At 52.2% G+C, this 17,623-nt stretch overlaps 1 protein-coding gene across 2 annotated transcripts in view; it reads right to left on the bottom strand.

The window, feature by feature from the left end:
- The window catches only part of LOC144817669 (myosin-IIIb-like), a 446,642-nt gene that overhangs the window by 242,150 nt on the left and 186,869 nt on the right, over positions 1 to 17,623 (bottom strand). For both annotated transcript variants that reach the window (XM_078674399.1, XM_078674400.1), the window contains exons 5-6: positions 16,388 to 16,490; positions 15,483 to 15,639 (exon numbers count right to left, since the gene is read on the bottom strand). In XM_078674399.1, coding sequence (XP_078530525.1) covers positions 15,483 to 15,639; positions 16,388 to 16,490 — 260 coding nt within the window. The remainder of the gene's footprint in view (positions 1 to 15,482; positions 15,640 to 16,387; positions 16,491 to 17,623) is intronic.

Raw genomic sequence — 17,623 nt, 5'->3', positions numbered from 1 at the left:
TCAGTTTTAATGTATATTGAATTAATAATTAAATGGTGTTGTGATCATCTCTAAATTTGCCAGACAGCGCTACCTTATGGCAAACTGTTACAAGCGCCGGTGCTGGTAATTAAGTACCTGTGCCGAGCCCTGGAAACCACCGGCTAAAATTAATCACCGCACTAATTACAGATCTGGGCACATTTATTGCAGGCCTCCAGGTGCCAGGATGGGCAGGGCAGGCGGTGCAGAGCCTCGCAGATCAGGAAGCTGCCAGGGCCACGTCTCCTTAGAGAGGCGGCCCACGAGGAGCTCCAGGCGCAGGTGCACAGATCCTGCCTGCAGGACGCTGTTTCCGTCCATAGTCCACTCCGCAGGGGACTGTGGCAGGACGCGTGGCGCCTCACACGGTCGAGTCACCTGTTGCTGTGGTTACAGGTCCCGGGGGCTCTGGGGAGGGGCCGGAAGGACTTCCAACACGTTGCCTTTGACCAGGGAGCGGCACTGGATGGGCCCGGAGGTGTGGGTAGTCACTGGCAGTGTGCTTTAAAGATGGTGGGAATCAAGGCTTTGCTAATGTAGTCATTCATGTAATCGACATTTTCACTGCCTTTTAGCTGTCTCAAAGTAGTTTGCTCAATCAATCAGGGGTTTGTAAAACGCAGTTATTCACCCATGAGCATCTCAAGGGGCGGGGGGTGGAGCAAAGAGGCAGGACGTGTAAAGATAACCACCCTGAGCCCAGTGCGGCACTCAAGGAGAACACACAAGATGATGGACGGAATGTTGCACAATGGCAAAACATTCACCCCCAGTCACAGATCTGGGTTTAATCCATCGTAATTTTGCTCACCAATCCACCCCAGTACAGACATGGCCATATGCAAATCAGACTTGACCCTGTGCCTCATGGGAACAGTCCAGCCCGAACCACAAAGCCATGTCTTCCCTGGACCGGAATCAAGCATCCTAGGACCGGTTTCTGGGGGAAACATCCTTTACAACGCAACTTTTACCATGCAATGCCTTTACGACGCAACTTTTACAACGCAAACCATTACAACGCATTGCGCTGGGGGGCGCTCTAGGATAGGGAATAGGTTTAATGTACTATCCAACACCTTCCCTGCTATCCACTGGGATTGGAGTTGGAATAGTAAATTGAGCTATTCACTAACCAGCGCCCCAAAGCACTATGCGTTGTAATGGTATGCGTTGTAAAAACCGCGTTGTAAAGGCATGCGTTGTAATGTCATACATCCATGGATTAAACCCAGATCTGTGACTGGGTGTGAATGTTTTGCCACTGTGCAGCATTCCGTCCATCATCTTGTGTGTTTTGCTGTTCACCCTATGTGGGAAGGGTATGCCCAGACGTGGGTCCCTTGCTCACACCGCCACTGGAGTCAAGCTATCCTGGCTGAAGATGGCTGATAGCCAGAAACGGATGTAACACACAAGATGATGGATGGAATGTTGCACAATGGCAAAACATTCACCCCCAGTCACAGATTTGGGTTTAATCCATCGTTATTTTACTCACCACGCCACCCCAGTTCAAGGAGGTCACTGGTGCGGGCCGGGCACGGAGCTGTGGATTTGGCACTCACCTCAGTGAGCCGAGGGGGCAATGAGGATGGATGTAGATCAGGAGGGGCAATTACATACATTTTGCAGACCCCAACTTAAGATTCTTCTGCACACATTTGTTACGTCTAGACGTGTGGCTCTGCGCATGAGCGGACTCTGGGGTGGGGTCTCTGTATACCTGGGGGGTCTTGGGTCTGCCAGGTGAGGCTGAGAGCACAGCCCTGGAGCAGGGTTCACAGAACCCCCAAACATTACCCCCTGGTGGGATTCAGGAAGAAACTCAAGAACTGGCTTTTCGACTGAGCCCTGCTACCGAGTGTAGCGCCTGGAAACCCTCACGGTTGGATTGGCAGCGCTTTACAAACTCCTGTTGATTGACTGATTGACATGAGAGGCCCAGCCAGATGTGCTCTTATCACAGCTGCATGTCTATCTTCTAAGTTGCCCTGCCTTCTCCTCCTGCAAGACAGATCTGTGTGAACCTGCCCTGTGCAGCAGACAAGTACAGATGTGGGAATGCAGGAAGGATGTGTAGCAGGTGTAACACCTGGTTCTCGAGTGACGCTTTCCAAGGCACCTGCTCCTGGGGGTGGGCACACCCAGTGTCGTGGAACGTATAATGCGGCTTTTGATGCTAACATTTTAATTGTCACTAAAACCAGTTTGCCCGGGGGTGACCCAGGCTGCAAAGACAAGGGTGAGGAGAGCTGCAGCCAGCAGTAAACATACCGAAGAATGAGGAGAACTCTACCTGTCCCAGCCAGGCCGCATTCCAGAAGCCACACATCTGCCTGGAGGCAGCCACGCCGCACCCTTCATAGCAGCTTCAAAGCTTCCACAACAGCAGAGGGGACGCAGAACTGCCTCCGAGTCACTATTTCTTGCGTTTACTAATGTCACTGTTTGAATTTACATTTTGCATGGTTTTTCCGTCTCTATTTTCATGAAGATATTTACTCGTGGATTATTGTAGGTTTAATTATTGCCCTTCTTGTTCACAGGAGGTTTTATCCTCCCAGAGTTTGTCTTGCAACACCTGCATTCATGTTTGACAGGTGTAGCACCCCAGTCAAACTCCCGACGCACCACTGTCCCCAGAGTGCACTGCTCCTGATGGACGTTACCTTGTCCATCCACAGAGCCCACGCAGCCCACTTCATGTCCCAGCACAACTGACCCCCCCCCCCCCCATGGCCCAGAGCAAGAATTACGCTATGTCTCCTGGATTTTCAAGGACCAGTGAGAGCTCACCAGACGCAGCCAGAACCACAATTCTTTCTAAGGCCCAAGCGCCTCACATAGGGCAAGCCCATTCCAGATCGTCCCGTTCCCCACAAAGAAAATAGAAGAGAACTCAGCCCCAGTATCCCGCTGGCTTCGCTTACAATACAACAATGGATGCACGAGGGTGCCTGTCTCCAGCACTCCAAGTTTGGTGATCTGCAACTGACGCGCTTTCGATCGGACGAGGGCAACAGAGGTATTGCCTGTTCCTCATGTCAGTGCCTGCCCATCTCTTAGGACCAACTGGCCCATATTCATCTGCTATTCTCATGGAAGCCTTGCCCACTTTGGCCTTCAAAGGTCTCGGTGAATATTTGTTGTTACCAACAGGATGTGCACCTGCTGCAGCTCCACTTGGACTCTGACCCTGGGCTTCTCTCTGCCCACAGTCGCCCTTGTACTTATTGCCAGCTACTAGATGGTTCGATTAGTCTTTGCCTTCTAATCATGGCAGGATCACTACAGGCCTCCACCAGGGACATCTCTGGCTTAGTCGTGCCCAGGCCTAGTTCAGCATCTTTCGAGTCTTATCACACAGACACATTGTTAGAAGGGGCGATCCCAGGGGAGGCCAGAATATGCACCTGACCACCCTGTGACCCACCTCTCCCAGGAACACTGCCGAGCACTGGCAGGAGACCCCTCAGGGAGAGGGTCTCGAATCTAGGATTGCACGCGCTGAGCTAGCACCACTCGACGAGGAGACACCACACAGTAGGGTTCAGGAGAACGTATTCTTTATCTCTTCAAGCAAAATTGGATCTTTATGATCCGCAGGGACGTATATACAACAGAGCAAGGGCTCAGAAAGTCTCGGTAGGGATCAATCAATCAATCATGCCATTTGTATAGCGCACTACTCACCCGGAGGGTCTCAAGGCGCTGGGGGAGGGGGGTCCGCTACTGCTCGAACAGCCAGGTCTTGAGTTCTTTCCTGAAGGCGAGATGGTCCTGGGTCAGCCGAAGGTGGATGGGGGGGGAGTTCCAAGTCTTGGCAGCCAGGTAAGAGAAGGATCTTCCTCCGGCGGTGGCTCTTCGGATGCGTGGTACGGCTGCGAGGGCGAGGCTGGTGGACCGTAGCTGGCGGGTGGGCGTGTAGAAGGTCAGGCGGTCGTTGAGGTACTTGGGGCCCAGGTCGTGGAGAGACTTGTGTGCGTGGGTGAGGAGCCGGAACGTGATCCTCTTGTCGACGGGGAGCCAGTGCAGGTTCCTCAGGTGGCTGGAGATGTGGCTGCGTCGGGGGACATCCAGGATGAGCCGGGCGGAGGCGTTCTGGATGCGCTGGAGTCTTTTCTGTAGCTTGGCTGTGGTTCCGGCGTAGAGGGCGTTTCCGTAGTCCAGTCGGCTGGTGACGAGTGCCTGGGTGACAGTCTTCCTGGTCTCGGTCGGGATCCAGTGGAAGATCTTGCAAAGCATACACAGGGTGTTGAAGCACGATGAGGAGACGGCGTTGACTTGTCTGGTCATCGAGAGGGAGGGGTCCAGGATGAAGCCCAGGTTGCGTGCGTGGTCGGTTGGCTTGGGTGCGGTGCCCAGGGCTGGTGGCCACCAGGAGTTGTCCCAGGCGGAGGGCGAAGATCCCAGGATGAGGACTTGTCAGAGTTCAGTTTCAGGCGGCTGTCCTTCATCCACTCGGCGACGTATTTCATCACTTCGTGTAGGCAGGTTCTGGCGGTGTCGGGGTCTCTGGTGAGGGAGAGGATCAGCTGGGTGTCGTCGGCGTAAGAGATGATGTTGAGGTTGTGCTGGCGTGCGATGGCTGCGAGAGATTTCATGTAGATGTTGAAGAGGGTGGGGCTGAGTGAAGATCCTTGCGGGACGCCGCAGATGACTTCGGTGGCCTCGGAGCGAAACGGGGGGAGGCGGACTCTTTGTGTTCTTCCGGCGAGGAACGAGATGATCCACTCCAGTGCCTTCTCTTGGATACCGATGTTGCTGAGGCGCTGGACTAGGGTGCGGTGGCAGACCGTGTCGAACGCAGCGGAGAGGTCCAGGAGGATGAGGGCCACTGTTTCCCCCTTGTCGAGCAGGGTCCGGATGTCGTCGGTGGCTGCGATGAGGGCGGTCTCGGTGCTGTGGTTGGCTCTGAAGCCGGACTGCGAGGGGGTCGAGGGATCCGTTCGTCTCGAGGAAGGCGGTCAGCTGTCTGTTGACGATCTTCTCGATGACTTTAGCAGGAAAAGGGAGGAGCGAGATGGGGCAGAAGTTTTTGAGATCGGTGGGGTCCGCTGTAGGTTTCTTCAGGATGGCGCTGATCTCGGCGTGCTTCCAGCTCTCCGGGAAGGTGGCGGTGTTGAAGGAGGCGTTGATGATGTTCCGGAGTTGGGGTGCGATGGTGGAGTCGGCCTTGTTGAAGACGTGGTGTGGGCAGGGGTCGGTTGGAGATCCGGAATGGATGGTGTTCATCGTGCGGGCTGTGTCTTCGGTGGTCACCGTGGTCCAGGTGCGAAGGGTGGCGGTGGGGGGCGTTGGTTTGACGGTTGGGTGCGTGGGTGGGGGGCCGAAGCTGTTGTGGATGTCGGCGATCTTGCGGTGGAAGAACGAGGCGAGGGAGTCGCAGAGGTCTTGTGACGGAGTGATGTGGTTGGTGCCGGTGCTGGGGTTGAAGAACTCCTTGACGATAGTGAAGAGCTCTTTGCTGTCGTGGGCGTTGCTGTCCAGTCGTTCCTTCAGGGATTTCTTCTTGGTGGTGCGGATGAGCTGGTGGTGCTTGCGGGTAGCGTGTTTGAGGGCGGTCATGTTGTCGGTGGTCCGGTCGAGGAGCCAGGCTTTCTCGAGGGTGCGGCAGGTCTTCTTGCAGTCCCTGAGGTCGTCGGTGAACCAGGATGCCTTCTTGCTTCTGGGTCTGCTGGGAGGGTTCTTTAGTGGCGCAAGGTCGTCGGCGCAGGCGGTCAGCCACTGTGTGAAGTGGCGGGCTGCTTTGTTGGGGTCCGTTGTGTTGGTGGGTGGGCTCTGGCTGAGGGAGGTGGTGAGCTGGTCTGCGGTGATCTTGCTCCAATTCCTGTGAGGTACCTGTTGCGGGTGGTGGTGGGTCGTGGATCTTTTGAAGCTGAAGTGGACGCAGCTGTGGTCGGTCCAGTGGAGTCCGGTGGCATGGCTGAAGGTGATGTACTTGCTGGAAGAGAAGACGGGATCAAGCGTGTGGCCGGCGTAGTGGGTGGGGGTGTTGACCAGTTGCTTGAGTCCGAGGTTGGCGAGGTTTTCCAGCAAGGCGGTGGTGTTGCGGTCCTTGTTGTTCTCCAGGTGGAAGTTGAGGTCCCAGAGGAGGATGTAGTCAGTGGAGGGGAGGGCGTGCGGGCTGATGAAGTCTGTGATGTCTTCGCTGAATTGTGTGCGTGGTCCCGGGGGTCTGTAGACGAGGGTGCCTCTGAGGGTCGTCTTAGGGTCGGTGTGAATCTGGAAGTGGAGATGTTCGGCTGCGGCGAAGGAGTCGTTGGCGTCGGTCGTGATGCGGATGGTGTTCCTGTGGACGATGGCGATGCCACCTCCGGTCTGGTTGATGCGGTCCCTCCTGATGATCTTGTACCCGTCCGGGATGGCGATGTCGGGTGCAGAGGAGGCGTTCATCCAGGTTTCCGTGAGGAAGGCGATGCCCGGTGATGTAGCGTCGAGGAGGTTCCAGAGTTCCGCGGTGTGTCTATGGACGGAGCGGGTGTTGATCAGGATGCACTTGAGGTGGTTGCTGCTGGTGTTTGTCTTGGCGGGTGCGGGGCAGGTTCGGAGGCAGGTGAACTTGCAGGTGCAGCAGGTGAAGGGTCGGTGGGTGCGTCTCGGTAGCAGGCGTGGGTCCGGCCGGCATTGAGTGCGTTGAGAGTGGCGGTGTCGTAGGTCAGTCGGGTCGTCTTGCCTCGGCGGGGAGGGTCAGGGGTCCTGGCGCTGGGCGCGGGCCAGGCGCAGACGGGCGCAGACGGGCTTACCTTCGGCGCTCAATCGGCGCTCCCGCTGCACGCATCTGCTGCGCGGTCGCTCTGGGGGCGTCATAAGTAAGGAGCCGGGAGGGAGGAGCAGCTGGGTGGCGGGAGTGGGGCAGCGAATGGAATCACAGGGGGGCGGGGCCGCAGGGAGGCAGCGGCAGGAATTTCCAAGAAGCAGCAGGCAGCGGGAAATTCCCAGGAGCAGCGGTAAATTCCCAGGAGCAGCGGGCAGCGAGCGAAGGAATCTGCAGGCAGGAGGCGGCAAAGGCAGGCAGGAGCGGCAGCAGTGAGTGGGGCGACCAAGCCCTGTGGAGGGCTGAGCGGTCACCGGGATCAGGGTAGCGGGACAGTCTCAAGGTTCAAAGTCACTGTCGGTGCGTATCCGGCGCACATCTCTTAGTCCTCGAGCCGGGCGATACGGGTGGATCGTGGGTCCAGTCGGACCAGGATAGTCTCTGAGCCGCGATCGAATCAGCAGGGCTCGGGCAAGGATGTAGTAGTTCGTACGGTCTTAGGGAGCCGCGATCAGATCAGCAGTGCTCCGGAGTTCTCAAGGTTGCAAGGAAGCCGCGACAGCATCCGCAGGGCTCAGGGGTTCCCGAGTAGAAGTCCTTCTCTGCTCGGTATGAGCCGCAACGAGGTCAGCAGGGCTCAGGTGGTTCTCAAGGTTGCAAGGGAGCCGCGACAGCGTCAGCAGGGCTCAGGGGTTCCCGAGTAGAAGTCCTTCTCTGCTCGGTAGGAGCCGCGAAGAGGTCAGCAGGGCTCACGTAGTCCAGGATACAACTCCTGATCGTCCCAGAGCAACCCTTGATATAGGACTGCTCCCTTTTGATGTCCGGAGTCCTCACAGGCGGAGGTCTTAGCACCTGGGGGCCGGTTGTTGTGGGTTCTGCCTTGGCGGCTTCTTTCATCCTTTCAAGTTGGGTCTGGAGAAATCCCAGACACTCAGCAGGCCTGGAGCCAACCCTCAGGGAGACCGGGGGGTGGTCGAAACTCATCTCTCGAGGGGGTGTGGGAGGTGTGATCGAGCTACTCCTACCTCTCTCGCTCACAGGGAGCGCTCTACCCCCCAGCCAGGTATGGCGCGCCGAAGGCAGAGGTCAGGCTGGGGCCGGGGCGGCCATCTTGGGTGCAGAGACATGGGCATTGGCCCCGGGTACCGGGGAAATGGAGGGAGAGGACGGAAAGGCCCAGTGTCAGGGATGGGGGTCATGGAGGGACCGGTCGGGTGAATCAGGGGCATGGGGAGTGCACGGGTCAGGGCGGACCACGCCACGAGGCCGGGTCCAACACACATGCTCCACCGCCTTCACAGAGCGACAATGCTGGATCCGCTACAGGCCTATAACGGACCACGGGGTGGGCCTCAGTCTCAAGCAGTGGTACCCCCAGACTTGCTCCAGGGACTCTGTCTTCTGTGCACCACATTTTATGTGCCCTCCACCCGGCAGAGTCTGTTCTGGACTCTTCCTGCCCCATTACTCAGGGAAAATTGATTTATTTTGGTTATTCCACATAGTAATATGTTTAAATTTAGGAGGTCACCAAGTCCAAGGTCCTAGTCGGATGCTGAAGAAAGGGGGAGCTGGAAAGAAGTGGAGGGCCTCTTGAGCAGAGGGGTGTGGAGGCATCAAAACCTTTCTTGAATCGAAGAGCAAAGCCCAAGGGGCCCAGAGTTGAAACAGTCACCCACAGGCAGGAATTTTTTCCATCAATGGCTGAGTAAGTAGGCACCTGAGGCAGTGTTCATGAGCAGTCGTTGGTCACACAGTCGAGTCCTCCGGCTTGTCCCCAAGGTGGGGAAGGCCAGGTGTGCCAGCATCATACCTCTGCACCAGGACCACTGTATTTACTTCCTGCCACAGGTAACGTTGGGAGGACAAAGGTACCAGAGCCCGCTGTGACAGCCCCAGCCACACCCTGGTTCAGCCCCCGGGTGACTGACATGCAATCGACCCTCAGACAGGCATAGCCCCGGGAGCAAGATGCGTTTGAAGTGTCAATGACCAAAGTGTCCAGCAGTTCACGCTAATCTCGCCGTTAGCTGGATTCTCCATAGAGGCGGTAGCAGAGCGATCCACCGCCAAAACCCGCTGACCTTCACAATGTTCACCCACCTCCAGGAGACTGCGGACCCCGACCTGGGCACTCAGACACGGCAGCCTGGGGAAGGGAGCCCAGAGCCTGGGGCTTCCACCCCACCAGCTGGGGCTCAGACGCATGGCCCAGTCAGAGCTCCTTAACCCAGCCAAGCAGGAGAGCCCCTCGGTGTCTACAGGGCCCTGTACAGGGCACTCTGAGTTGGTGCCTGGGCATGGAGCAAACGGTTGGAGGCTTCCACCCCCAGGTAAACCAGAGCTCTGACGCAGGACCTGGTCAGAGCTTCTTGGCCCAGCGAAGCAGGTGAAGGCCCCCGGTGCCGGTGGGACTCTGTGATACGCCCAGCCAGAGCAAGGATCTCAGGCCCCGGGGGTCCACGAATGCAGCATGACATAGTACCCACCGTTATTGCAATCGGTCCACGCCGAATGATGGAGGGGGACATTCAAAAGAATGTATCCGGCCTCCTGGAGCCGTGACCGGGCGGTCACCTTCGAACGGCCCGTCACGGTGACCTCCAGGGAGGCTCTGAAGTCTGAACACTGAGTCACGTCAAGGAAGAGGCACGTTTTGTTTGTTTATTTTAAGTACAAACATCACCAGTGACCTTGGCATGGCACATTGTGCCCCACCCCTGTAAGCGTTGTAAACGGCTCACAGGTATCATTTCACACACCCTGGTTAGAATCGCTCACACCCTTAGTGTTCATGTGTTTGAAGTAGATGTTTAAATCACTGTGGTAAGGTGGTTCATTTCCCATTCCTTATCCATAAATTCTATTTATTCAACAAAAGAGGAGGCAGGACATACCATTCTACATTCTTAAGACACCCAAATAAGGCCAATGTGCGTGGTCTCAGCAGCCCCCCCCAAACCCCGGCACTAGATGCGCAGAGACCCCTGCAGGGTGAGATGGGTGACCCTACTCCCGGGCACCTCTACTCTTCAGAGTAACTCGGTGTCGCCCCCAGGCTCTCGGAAGCAGGACTGCTCGGCATCCCTCCGCTGCCCGAGGCTTTGGCCGAGACACGTCCCACGCTGGCTTTATTTGCACGATCAGAGCCCTGTGTTTGCCTTGGACAAACCACAAGAGATACCTTTGTTACAACAAAAGCAATCAGTGCCTGAAGGCGTGGCAGCGCGTTGTGCTTGTCGGGGGGAAGGGATGGGGCACTTCTTACCTGTTATGAGTCCGCCCTTAGCCCCCTCCCTCGGCGGGGTAAATGGGGTTCAGAGATGGCTTCAGCCTTTCTTAGGGTGCCCCGTCTGCTCCCGCTGTGAGCTGGTGGATGGGCTGGGGTGCACCATGGGAGATGGAGTTCAGAGCTGGTTTCCACCTTTCTTAGGGTGCCCCGTCTGCTCCCGCTGTGAGCCGGTGGGGTGTAGGGGTGCACCTGTGTTTGGTTCTCTTTTGTAACATGCACGCGTCTCTTTTCTCTTGTAACACACTGTTTGCTACCCCTTACATTTTGTTTGCTTTCGATACTTGCACAAGTGCCACCAGTGCCTATGTAACGTTTGTTCTTGTGTCCGAGTGACCTCCATTTATTGCAGTATTATACCTCTACTTGTACTTTGTGCGCTTTTGTAACCTGCACACGTCAATTTTCCTCCTGGAATGTACAGTTTGCTACCTCTTGTATTTTGTTTGCTCACAATTGTCACTTTTGCCTCATATAATGTAACGTTTGCTTTTGTAATTTGTTCACTTGTAATTATCTCCTCGTGTATCAGTTCTGTTCCTATTGTGAAGCGCTCTGACACCTTCGGGTAAAGTCAGCGCTATATAAAAACGCATAAATAAATAAATAAATAAATAAATAAATAAATAAATAAATAATGGGAGATGGGGTTCAGAGCTGGCTTGTCCCGGTCTTAGGGTGCCCCATCTGCTCCCGCTGTGAGCCGGTGGGAGGGCTGGATTGGGGTGTAGGGGTGGGCTGCGGGAGATGGGGCTCAGAGCTGGCTTGAGCCTGTCTTTGGGGGGCGGCTTCTGCTCCCGCTGTGCCACTGCCTGCAGTCATTACAGCAGGGAAGAGCAGTTGACGAGTCTTATGTTTTTTCATTTAGTTGCCATTTTGTTTTCTCTGTAAATAAAGTATGCAGGTCATTTTGAATAAGTAAATACTGTTGTAGCGATGTTTGGTGTCAGTGCCTTCCTTGAATCTAGCACAGCAATGCCTCTGAGAACAACTGGACACAGTTTAAGAGAATAAGTAAGATTAATTTCAAAGGGCGGTTAGTTCCATTGAGATTACAAATATTATGTTTACCTCCTTTTTAAATGCAATGTGTCTATGCTGCTAGAGCCAAGTTTAGATTTCTTTTTCTCACAGCGTGTAACAGTGTCTGGGGTCTCCGGGCCTCGAATAATCCGATAGTAGATTTCAGACCCATTGATTCTGGGACAGGAGACGCTCGGAACTGCGGATAGCAAAAATCCACCAAAGGTATTTGTAGTATCTTCCTGTTGTATTTATAATGTTCCCTTTCACCTTGTTCCTAGCTGCTCAGCCAGTGTGAGTGCTCTGTATGGAATGCTGGTGTGAGTGACATGAGTTGAATGCTTGGGTGCCTGGTGTGAGTGGAGACAGATGGGCAGAGCAGCAGGCAGGAGGCTCCTGGTGGGGCTGCCATCTTTGATGTTAAGATCACAATAAATAACTTAAAGACACTGCTCGGCTACGTCTGCCGTGTCACCTCTACGCATGGAACCTTCTGGTTACATTTGGTGATGATTTGGAGACTTATTCACGCACAAGTGGTCTTAAGGAAGTAAAGTTGGCAAGCCAAGGATGTGTTCAAGTTGGAACAAACCTACAGAAACTAGAAGCGCAGAGAGCAAATGGGACATGTAGTTGTTTACATATGACCACAGTGTGAGCTCAAGTACATTTCCAGGAGGAAATACTCCAAAAGAGACATTGGAGGAAGTGTGGACATAGAAGGCAAAAGTTCCACAAGAAAGAAATCAAATGTGGCATCAAGAAACAAGTGACACTGGAGCAACACGCCTCGCGCCCCACCAGTATCCCTCACACCGGCCAGCCCCAGCCAAGGCGAGCTCTGCTCACAAACTTCTTGGTTGTTGGACTGGCATGAAGTTTGACTCAAGATTATTGTTTAGGTCATTCAGTTTTGGAGTTGCACTTTGGAACAAGGTGTGTTTGTCTACATGTATTGGCAGCTATTTATTCTCAACTGCGAATCAGCTTGTGCCTTTTGATGTGGACTTGGCAGCCTTTGATTGCAGGTACACGGAGTGCACGGTCTGCACAGTGTTTGGTATGGAGCCTGCCCGCGGTTCGACTTCCATGGACATTCAGCTATTTGTTATGTTGAGCCCAACGTGACGAATTCAGTCCACGTACCTGCTGCCGGAGCTCAACACTTTTGAGGAGACATTGTGTGTTGTCCCCTCACTCTTGTGGGCAGTTTAACTGCCATTTCAAAACTGTGCACAAAGCAATTTATTGCGCGTGAGGCTTGCTGTGGGGTAAGACTATTTAGTTTTTTTTTTTTAATGTCCCTGGCAACCCCTTGACATTTGGCAGTTGGTCCGCAGCATTTAAAATTTGAAAAAAGGAGCGGGTCACTTTCAGCGCGCCTATTCTTACTTGCGTCAGGGAGGGGTCCTGGTGTTCCTTCTTTGGATCTTTGCTGACGCCATGATTTCTTCGAAGCCTTGGGCTGCTTACGGGTCCAATGCAACACAAACGTGCCGCAAGCCATCCAGCATGAAGTGGTCAGTGTGCCGCCATCTTTAGGTTGGCTGCAGTGTTGCTACGAGTTGATGTTCAGTCTTCAAATTGGCCAACCGCGTTTTGCAGCCAGTGCGGCGAGTGGAATGTTCAGATCTGTGAGAAGGTTCTCTGCCCTGCCATTACGCAGTTATGGTGTTTCAGTGGACGGTGTGGCAGTATATCGTTGCATGGCGTGGATACGATATCTGGAGGGGATGTATGGAGCAGTCAACAAGACGGTTGTCTTTAGAACAGACCCGTTTTCATTCTTTTTGTTATAACTCCATTGATTAACCTGTTTTTGATGAGTATTGATCTGAAGTATTCTGTGAACTTTAGACTTTAGTAGTAGTAGTAGTATTGAGAATTTATATAGCGCGAACTGTCACCCTGCGGGTATCCTGGCGCTTAGAGTTGAAGATAACCACCACGTTAGCAGACCAGAATGTCGGTGAAAGCGTCGAGTTTTCAACCCTTGGGAACAGCCAGGTTTTCAGACTCTTTCTAAAACGGGTCAGAGAATTGGCCTTTACTGGTTTTTGTACTTTGTTTTGCTTACGTTTTACATGTGTCCACTGTGGTTTAACAGTTGTCACTTGGGGTGCACTGTGCCTGTGATTGTGCCCAGAGTAGCACAACTTGGGTGAGAGGTCGTGCACAGGCGAGAGCTATGGGTCTTAAAAACATTACAAGATGTATTTGTGAAGAGTTTGAAGGACAAAGTCATAAAGTTTTGTGATGCCACACTTTATTCTTCTTACACCCTGGTGGTATTTGGTGGATAGTGGGTGGTAGTCACATTCTATCCCTTACATGAGGATGTTTCTGGTTGTTCTAGGTTCTTGTGTTAGTGTCTTTTTCAATGGGTGTAAGTCGTCTTGTGCTGCACATTTGATCTGCATGTTGTGTCGTTTTGTATGTAAGTCGCCCACGCTTCACTTGTTGTTGTAGTGTGTTTTAGTCACTTTGCGCTGTACATTGTGCTTCTTGTGTGTAAAATAGTCACGTTGTTCTTCACATTTTGTTGTACTGCGCGTTAGTCCCATCTACTCCGTTTTTAGGGGGTGTTAGTCCCACCAACGTTATTATTAATGGGAGTTTGTTCCATTTACTCAGTTCATAGGGGGTGTTAGTCCCACCTATGTAATTAGTAATGGGTGTCAGTCCCTTTTGCAGTGTGCATTATGGGCTAGAGCCCCATTGTAGCATGTTTGGGCCCTTACATGAGGGGTGGCTGGTAGGGCTATTGTCCCTTCTCCACATTTCCCTTGGTTGTGTTCCTTACATAGGAATACGTACATAGAGTCTGTCATTTTTTTAAAAAAAGTAGTACGTACATGGGTGTGGTCCACCCATAGTGTTTGAGTTCTGGGGGTGTTTTACTCCCATGTGTCTCATCACTGTGTTTGAGTTCCAGGAGTCTGTTTCTTCCGTGTTTCTCTGCCTCTTGTTTCACGTGTATTGTCTTGTCGTGTTCTCACTATTTGTCTGTGAGTTTAACATTCTTTGAATATTCTCTTTTCTTTAAAAAATGTCAAGGAGGACAATGTTGATAGTTTGTTTGTAATTCTTCATTCTTCTTCCCTCCTTTGCTTAGTCTGTGTTCCCTCTTGTGGTGTGGTTTTTACCATTCAACCCCGGGTTATAGACTATTGCCTTCATTTGTACATTGTGTGTGTATAGTTGGATTTCATTTCAGTGTGGTTTTATTGTTTTTCAATTCTTTAGGGAGAAGATAATGTAGTATCTTCCTGTTGTATTTATAATGTTCCCTTTTACCTTGTTCCTAGCTGCTCAGCCGGTGTGTGTGTTCTGTGTGGAATGCTGGTGTGAGTGACAAGAGTGGAATGCTTGGGTGCCTGATGTGAGTGTAAACAGAAGGGCTGAGCAGCTGGCAGGCTGCTCCTGGTGGGGCTGCAATCTTTGATGTTATGATCTCAATAAAAACTTAAAGACACTGCTTGCCTGCGTCTGCTCTGTCACCTCTACGCAAGGAACCTTCTTGTTACAGTATTGCTCCAGGTAAAATCTGTCACCTGGTCACTCACTGATTCCTCTTTCTAGACCGGATTCTTCGTGCCTGCCTCCATTGCGAAGGTAGAGGGGTGGAGAGACCGACCGCAGCGCTATTCCGGAATGGCGATCAAGAACCTTGGCTAGCCAGGCACTGCAGTGCAGGGGGGGCCTCGGAATGAACAGCCCCCTACAGTCTTAGTCTGTTCACTTTGTCTGCCCTGGTGGTGTCGGTGCTGCATGCTCCAACCTCACCACAGACTCCACCGCGCCAACTTCACCTTCACTCAATCACCAACACAATCCCCAATATGGCTGCACAGCATGAACTCCATCGTCCTCATCGTCATTGCACAGACAAAGTATCAACAATAGAGTTCGAAGACTCTGTGGGTACATCTGAGAGCAGAGTGGAAATGCTGAGCAATGAGCTGTGTGACTAGTCAATCCTAATGAACAATCATACAAACACTGGTGGTTAACCAATACACGTCAAACCAACAACTGAAGTCAACTTCCTAAACCAGGATAGCATGGAACAGCCCTCAAAGCACAACTTCCTCTGACCCGCCGGCATCAAGAGCATGTACGGAACCCGTGAACACGACTTGTGTAGAAGAACCCTTCGAAACCTCAAACTCTCCATCAGACCCAAGAGGGTCCTAATTCACTCACAGAGGCTCGTGGGATGAATGGGACCCACAGACCTAGAAACCTCTGTCTACGTCTCTGTAGGCCGCTTCTGAAGAGCAGCTTCTGGCTGAGAGATGGTGACAATGTGGGGTGCAGCCAAGAAACAGCCCTTATGATATGTCCACAAGACCTTCCCTGCACCATGTGATTGAGTTTCATGTGTACCTGTACAAGGTGGGATCCAGGAGCCCGAACATCTCCTTGTCGGCGGCCGAGATCCCCGCAAACATGCAGTAAAAGATGTGGAAGTTCCTCTCTCCGGCGTCCTGCTGGGCCACGCGGGACTTCTCCAGGAGGTACTCATTGATCTTCGCCCCTTTAACTGGAGAGAAGAGAGCCCTGGTCAGCGAAGAGGGACACTTGTCTCACCACTCAACCCCCCCCCCACTCTTGTGAGTGATTCACTCTTGCAACAAGACAGACCCAGTCACAAGCTCTGTATGGAGAGACTTGGCAACAAGGTGAGGAAACAGTGGACTCTTGAATTATTCCCACTTTTAGAGTTCCTTTGCTTCTTTCTTCTGACCTCACTCAACTACTTTCATGATCCTCTACCGTGCCCCTGGGGGTATCATGTCTGTGGTATGGCACCAGTGACTATAAGCACATTGTATTTTGGACACAGGCAGAGATTGCGGTTATGATTAGGGTAACATGCCCGGTTCTTCACTGCAGTACCTGGGTCATAGAAGATCACCACTAAACTTCTCAGACTCACTAGTTTGTTTCCATCGCACTAGGCTCGAGGCACTTTTACCAACATTTTACTTCCCTCTATTCCGGGAAGTCAGACTCACCTTTCACTCCTACTCCACTGCCTGTCCTCCTTCCTCCCCTCCCTTCTTGGACTCGCCCAGTTCTCCGCAGAGCTCCTGGTGACAGCCCATCTTCAAATGGTCAATGTGGTGCTCTCTCTGGTCCTCAAGCCCTACATCCGTTATTTGCCATCGGCTTGCGTATCGCCCCTCACGACACATATAAAATGAGACCTCCTATTTTGAGCACTCCCCTTCCGCTGTCCCATCTAACCTGGACGCGCACCACCAGCGACAACTCATCCATACACTCACCTGCGCCATTGTGGAACCTCAGCTGGATGTACTTTCCAAACCGGCTGCTGTTGTCGTTCATGACCGTCTGGGCATTGCCGAAGGCTTCCAAGAGAGGGTTCACCTGGGAGCAAAATATAGAACATGGATCACTTGTGGTGAACGAGAACATGTATAAATCTAGAACATGGATCACGTGGTGGATGGAGAATATGTATAAATCTAGAACATGGATCACTCGTGGTGAACGAGAACATGTATAAATCTAGAACATGGATCACTCGTGGTGAACGAGAATATGTATAAATCTAGAACATGGATCGCTCTTGGTGAACGAGAACATGTATAAATCTAGAACATGGATCACTTGTGGTGAACGAGAACATGTATAAATCTAGAACATGGATCGCTCGTGGTGAACGAGAACATGTATAAATCTAGAACATGGATCACTTGTGGTGAACGAGAACATGTATAAATCTAGAACATGGATCGCTCGTGGTGAACGAGAACATGTATAAATCTAGAACATGGATCGCTCGTGGTGAACGAGAACATGTATAAATCTAGAACATGGATCACTCGTGGTGAACGAGAACATGTATAAATCTAGAACATGGATCACTTGTGGTGAACGAGAACATGGATAAATCTAGAAGATGGACCAATTGTGGTGGAAGGAGAACATGTATAAATGCAGAACATGTATTAATTGTGATGAAAGGAGAGTGAACAGGAGACTTCATCTAGTGCTGGGGGTTGAAGGTGGTGGAATAAAAGAAATGCACCAGTCCATCATCACCACAAAGACAGTCAAAGGTTTAACATGTAGGTGTAGCGCGGGAACTTGAACGAAAAAACATAAATCAAGAGCGAGTTGCAAATAATTCTGGCCAACACAGTCATTCTCAACATAAAATAGCAATTCTCTATCAACACCAAAAACTACAAATTATACTCATATGATCTTACTAAAAGGAGAATCGCAAATTTAACAAGCATTAGCAAAGACAACATATTTGATGCAGTGCAGCATGGCTAAAGAATAAAAAAGATGTGGCCGCCAACAGCATTTGTGTAGGCGCCATTCATGTGCCATTCATGCCCCATCCATGCGCCATCCATGCGCCATCCATGCGCCATCCATGCCCCATCCATGCCCCATCCATGCCCCATCCATGCCCCATCCATGTGTGTGCCTACAAAATGATACAGGTGCTATGTTTTCTACTCGGTTATCAATCTCAGAATAATCAA

The sequence above is a fragment of the Lissotriton helveticus genome, chromosome 2_1 (genome assembly GCF_964261635.1).
Source record: "Lissotriton helveticus chromosome 2_1, aLisHel1.1, whole genome shotgun sequence".
Classification (NCBI taxonomy): domain Eukaryota; kingdom Metazoa; phylum Chordata; class Amphibia; order Caudata; family Salamandridae; genus Lissotriton; species Lissotriton helveticus.
The sequence above is the reverse complement of the archived record's forward strand: the minus strand, read 5'-3'. Positions and strand labels throughout refer to the sequence as shown.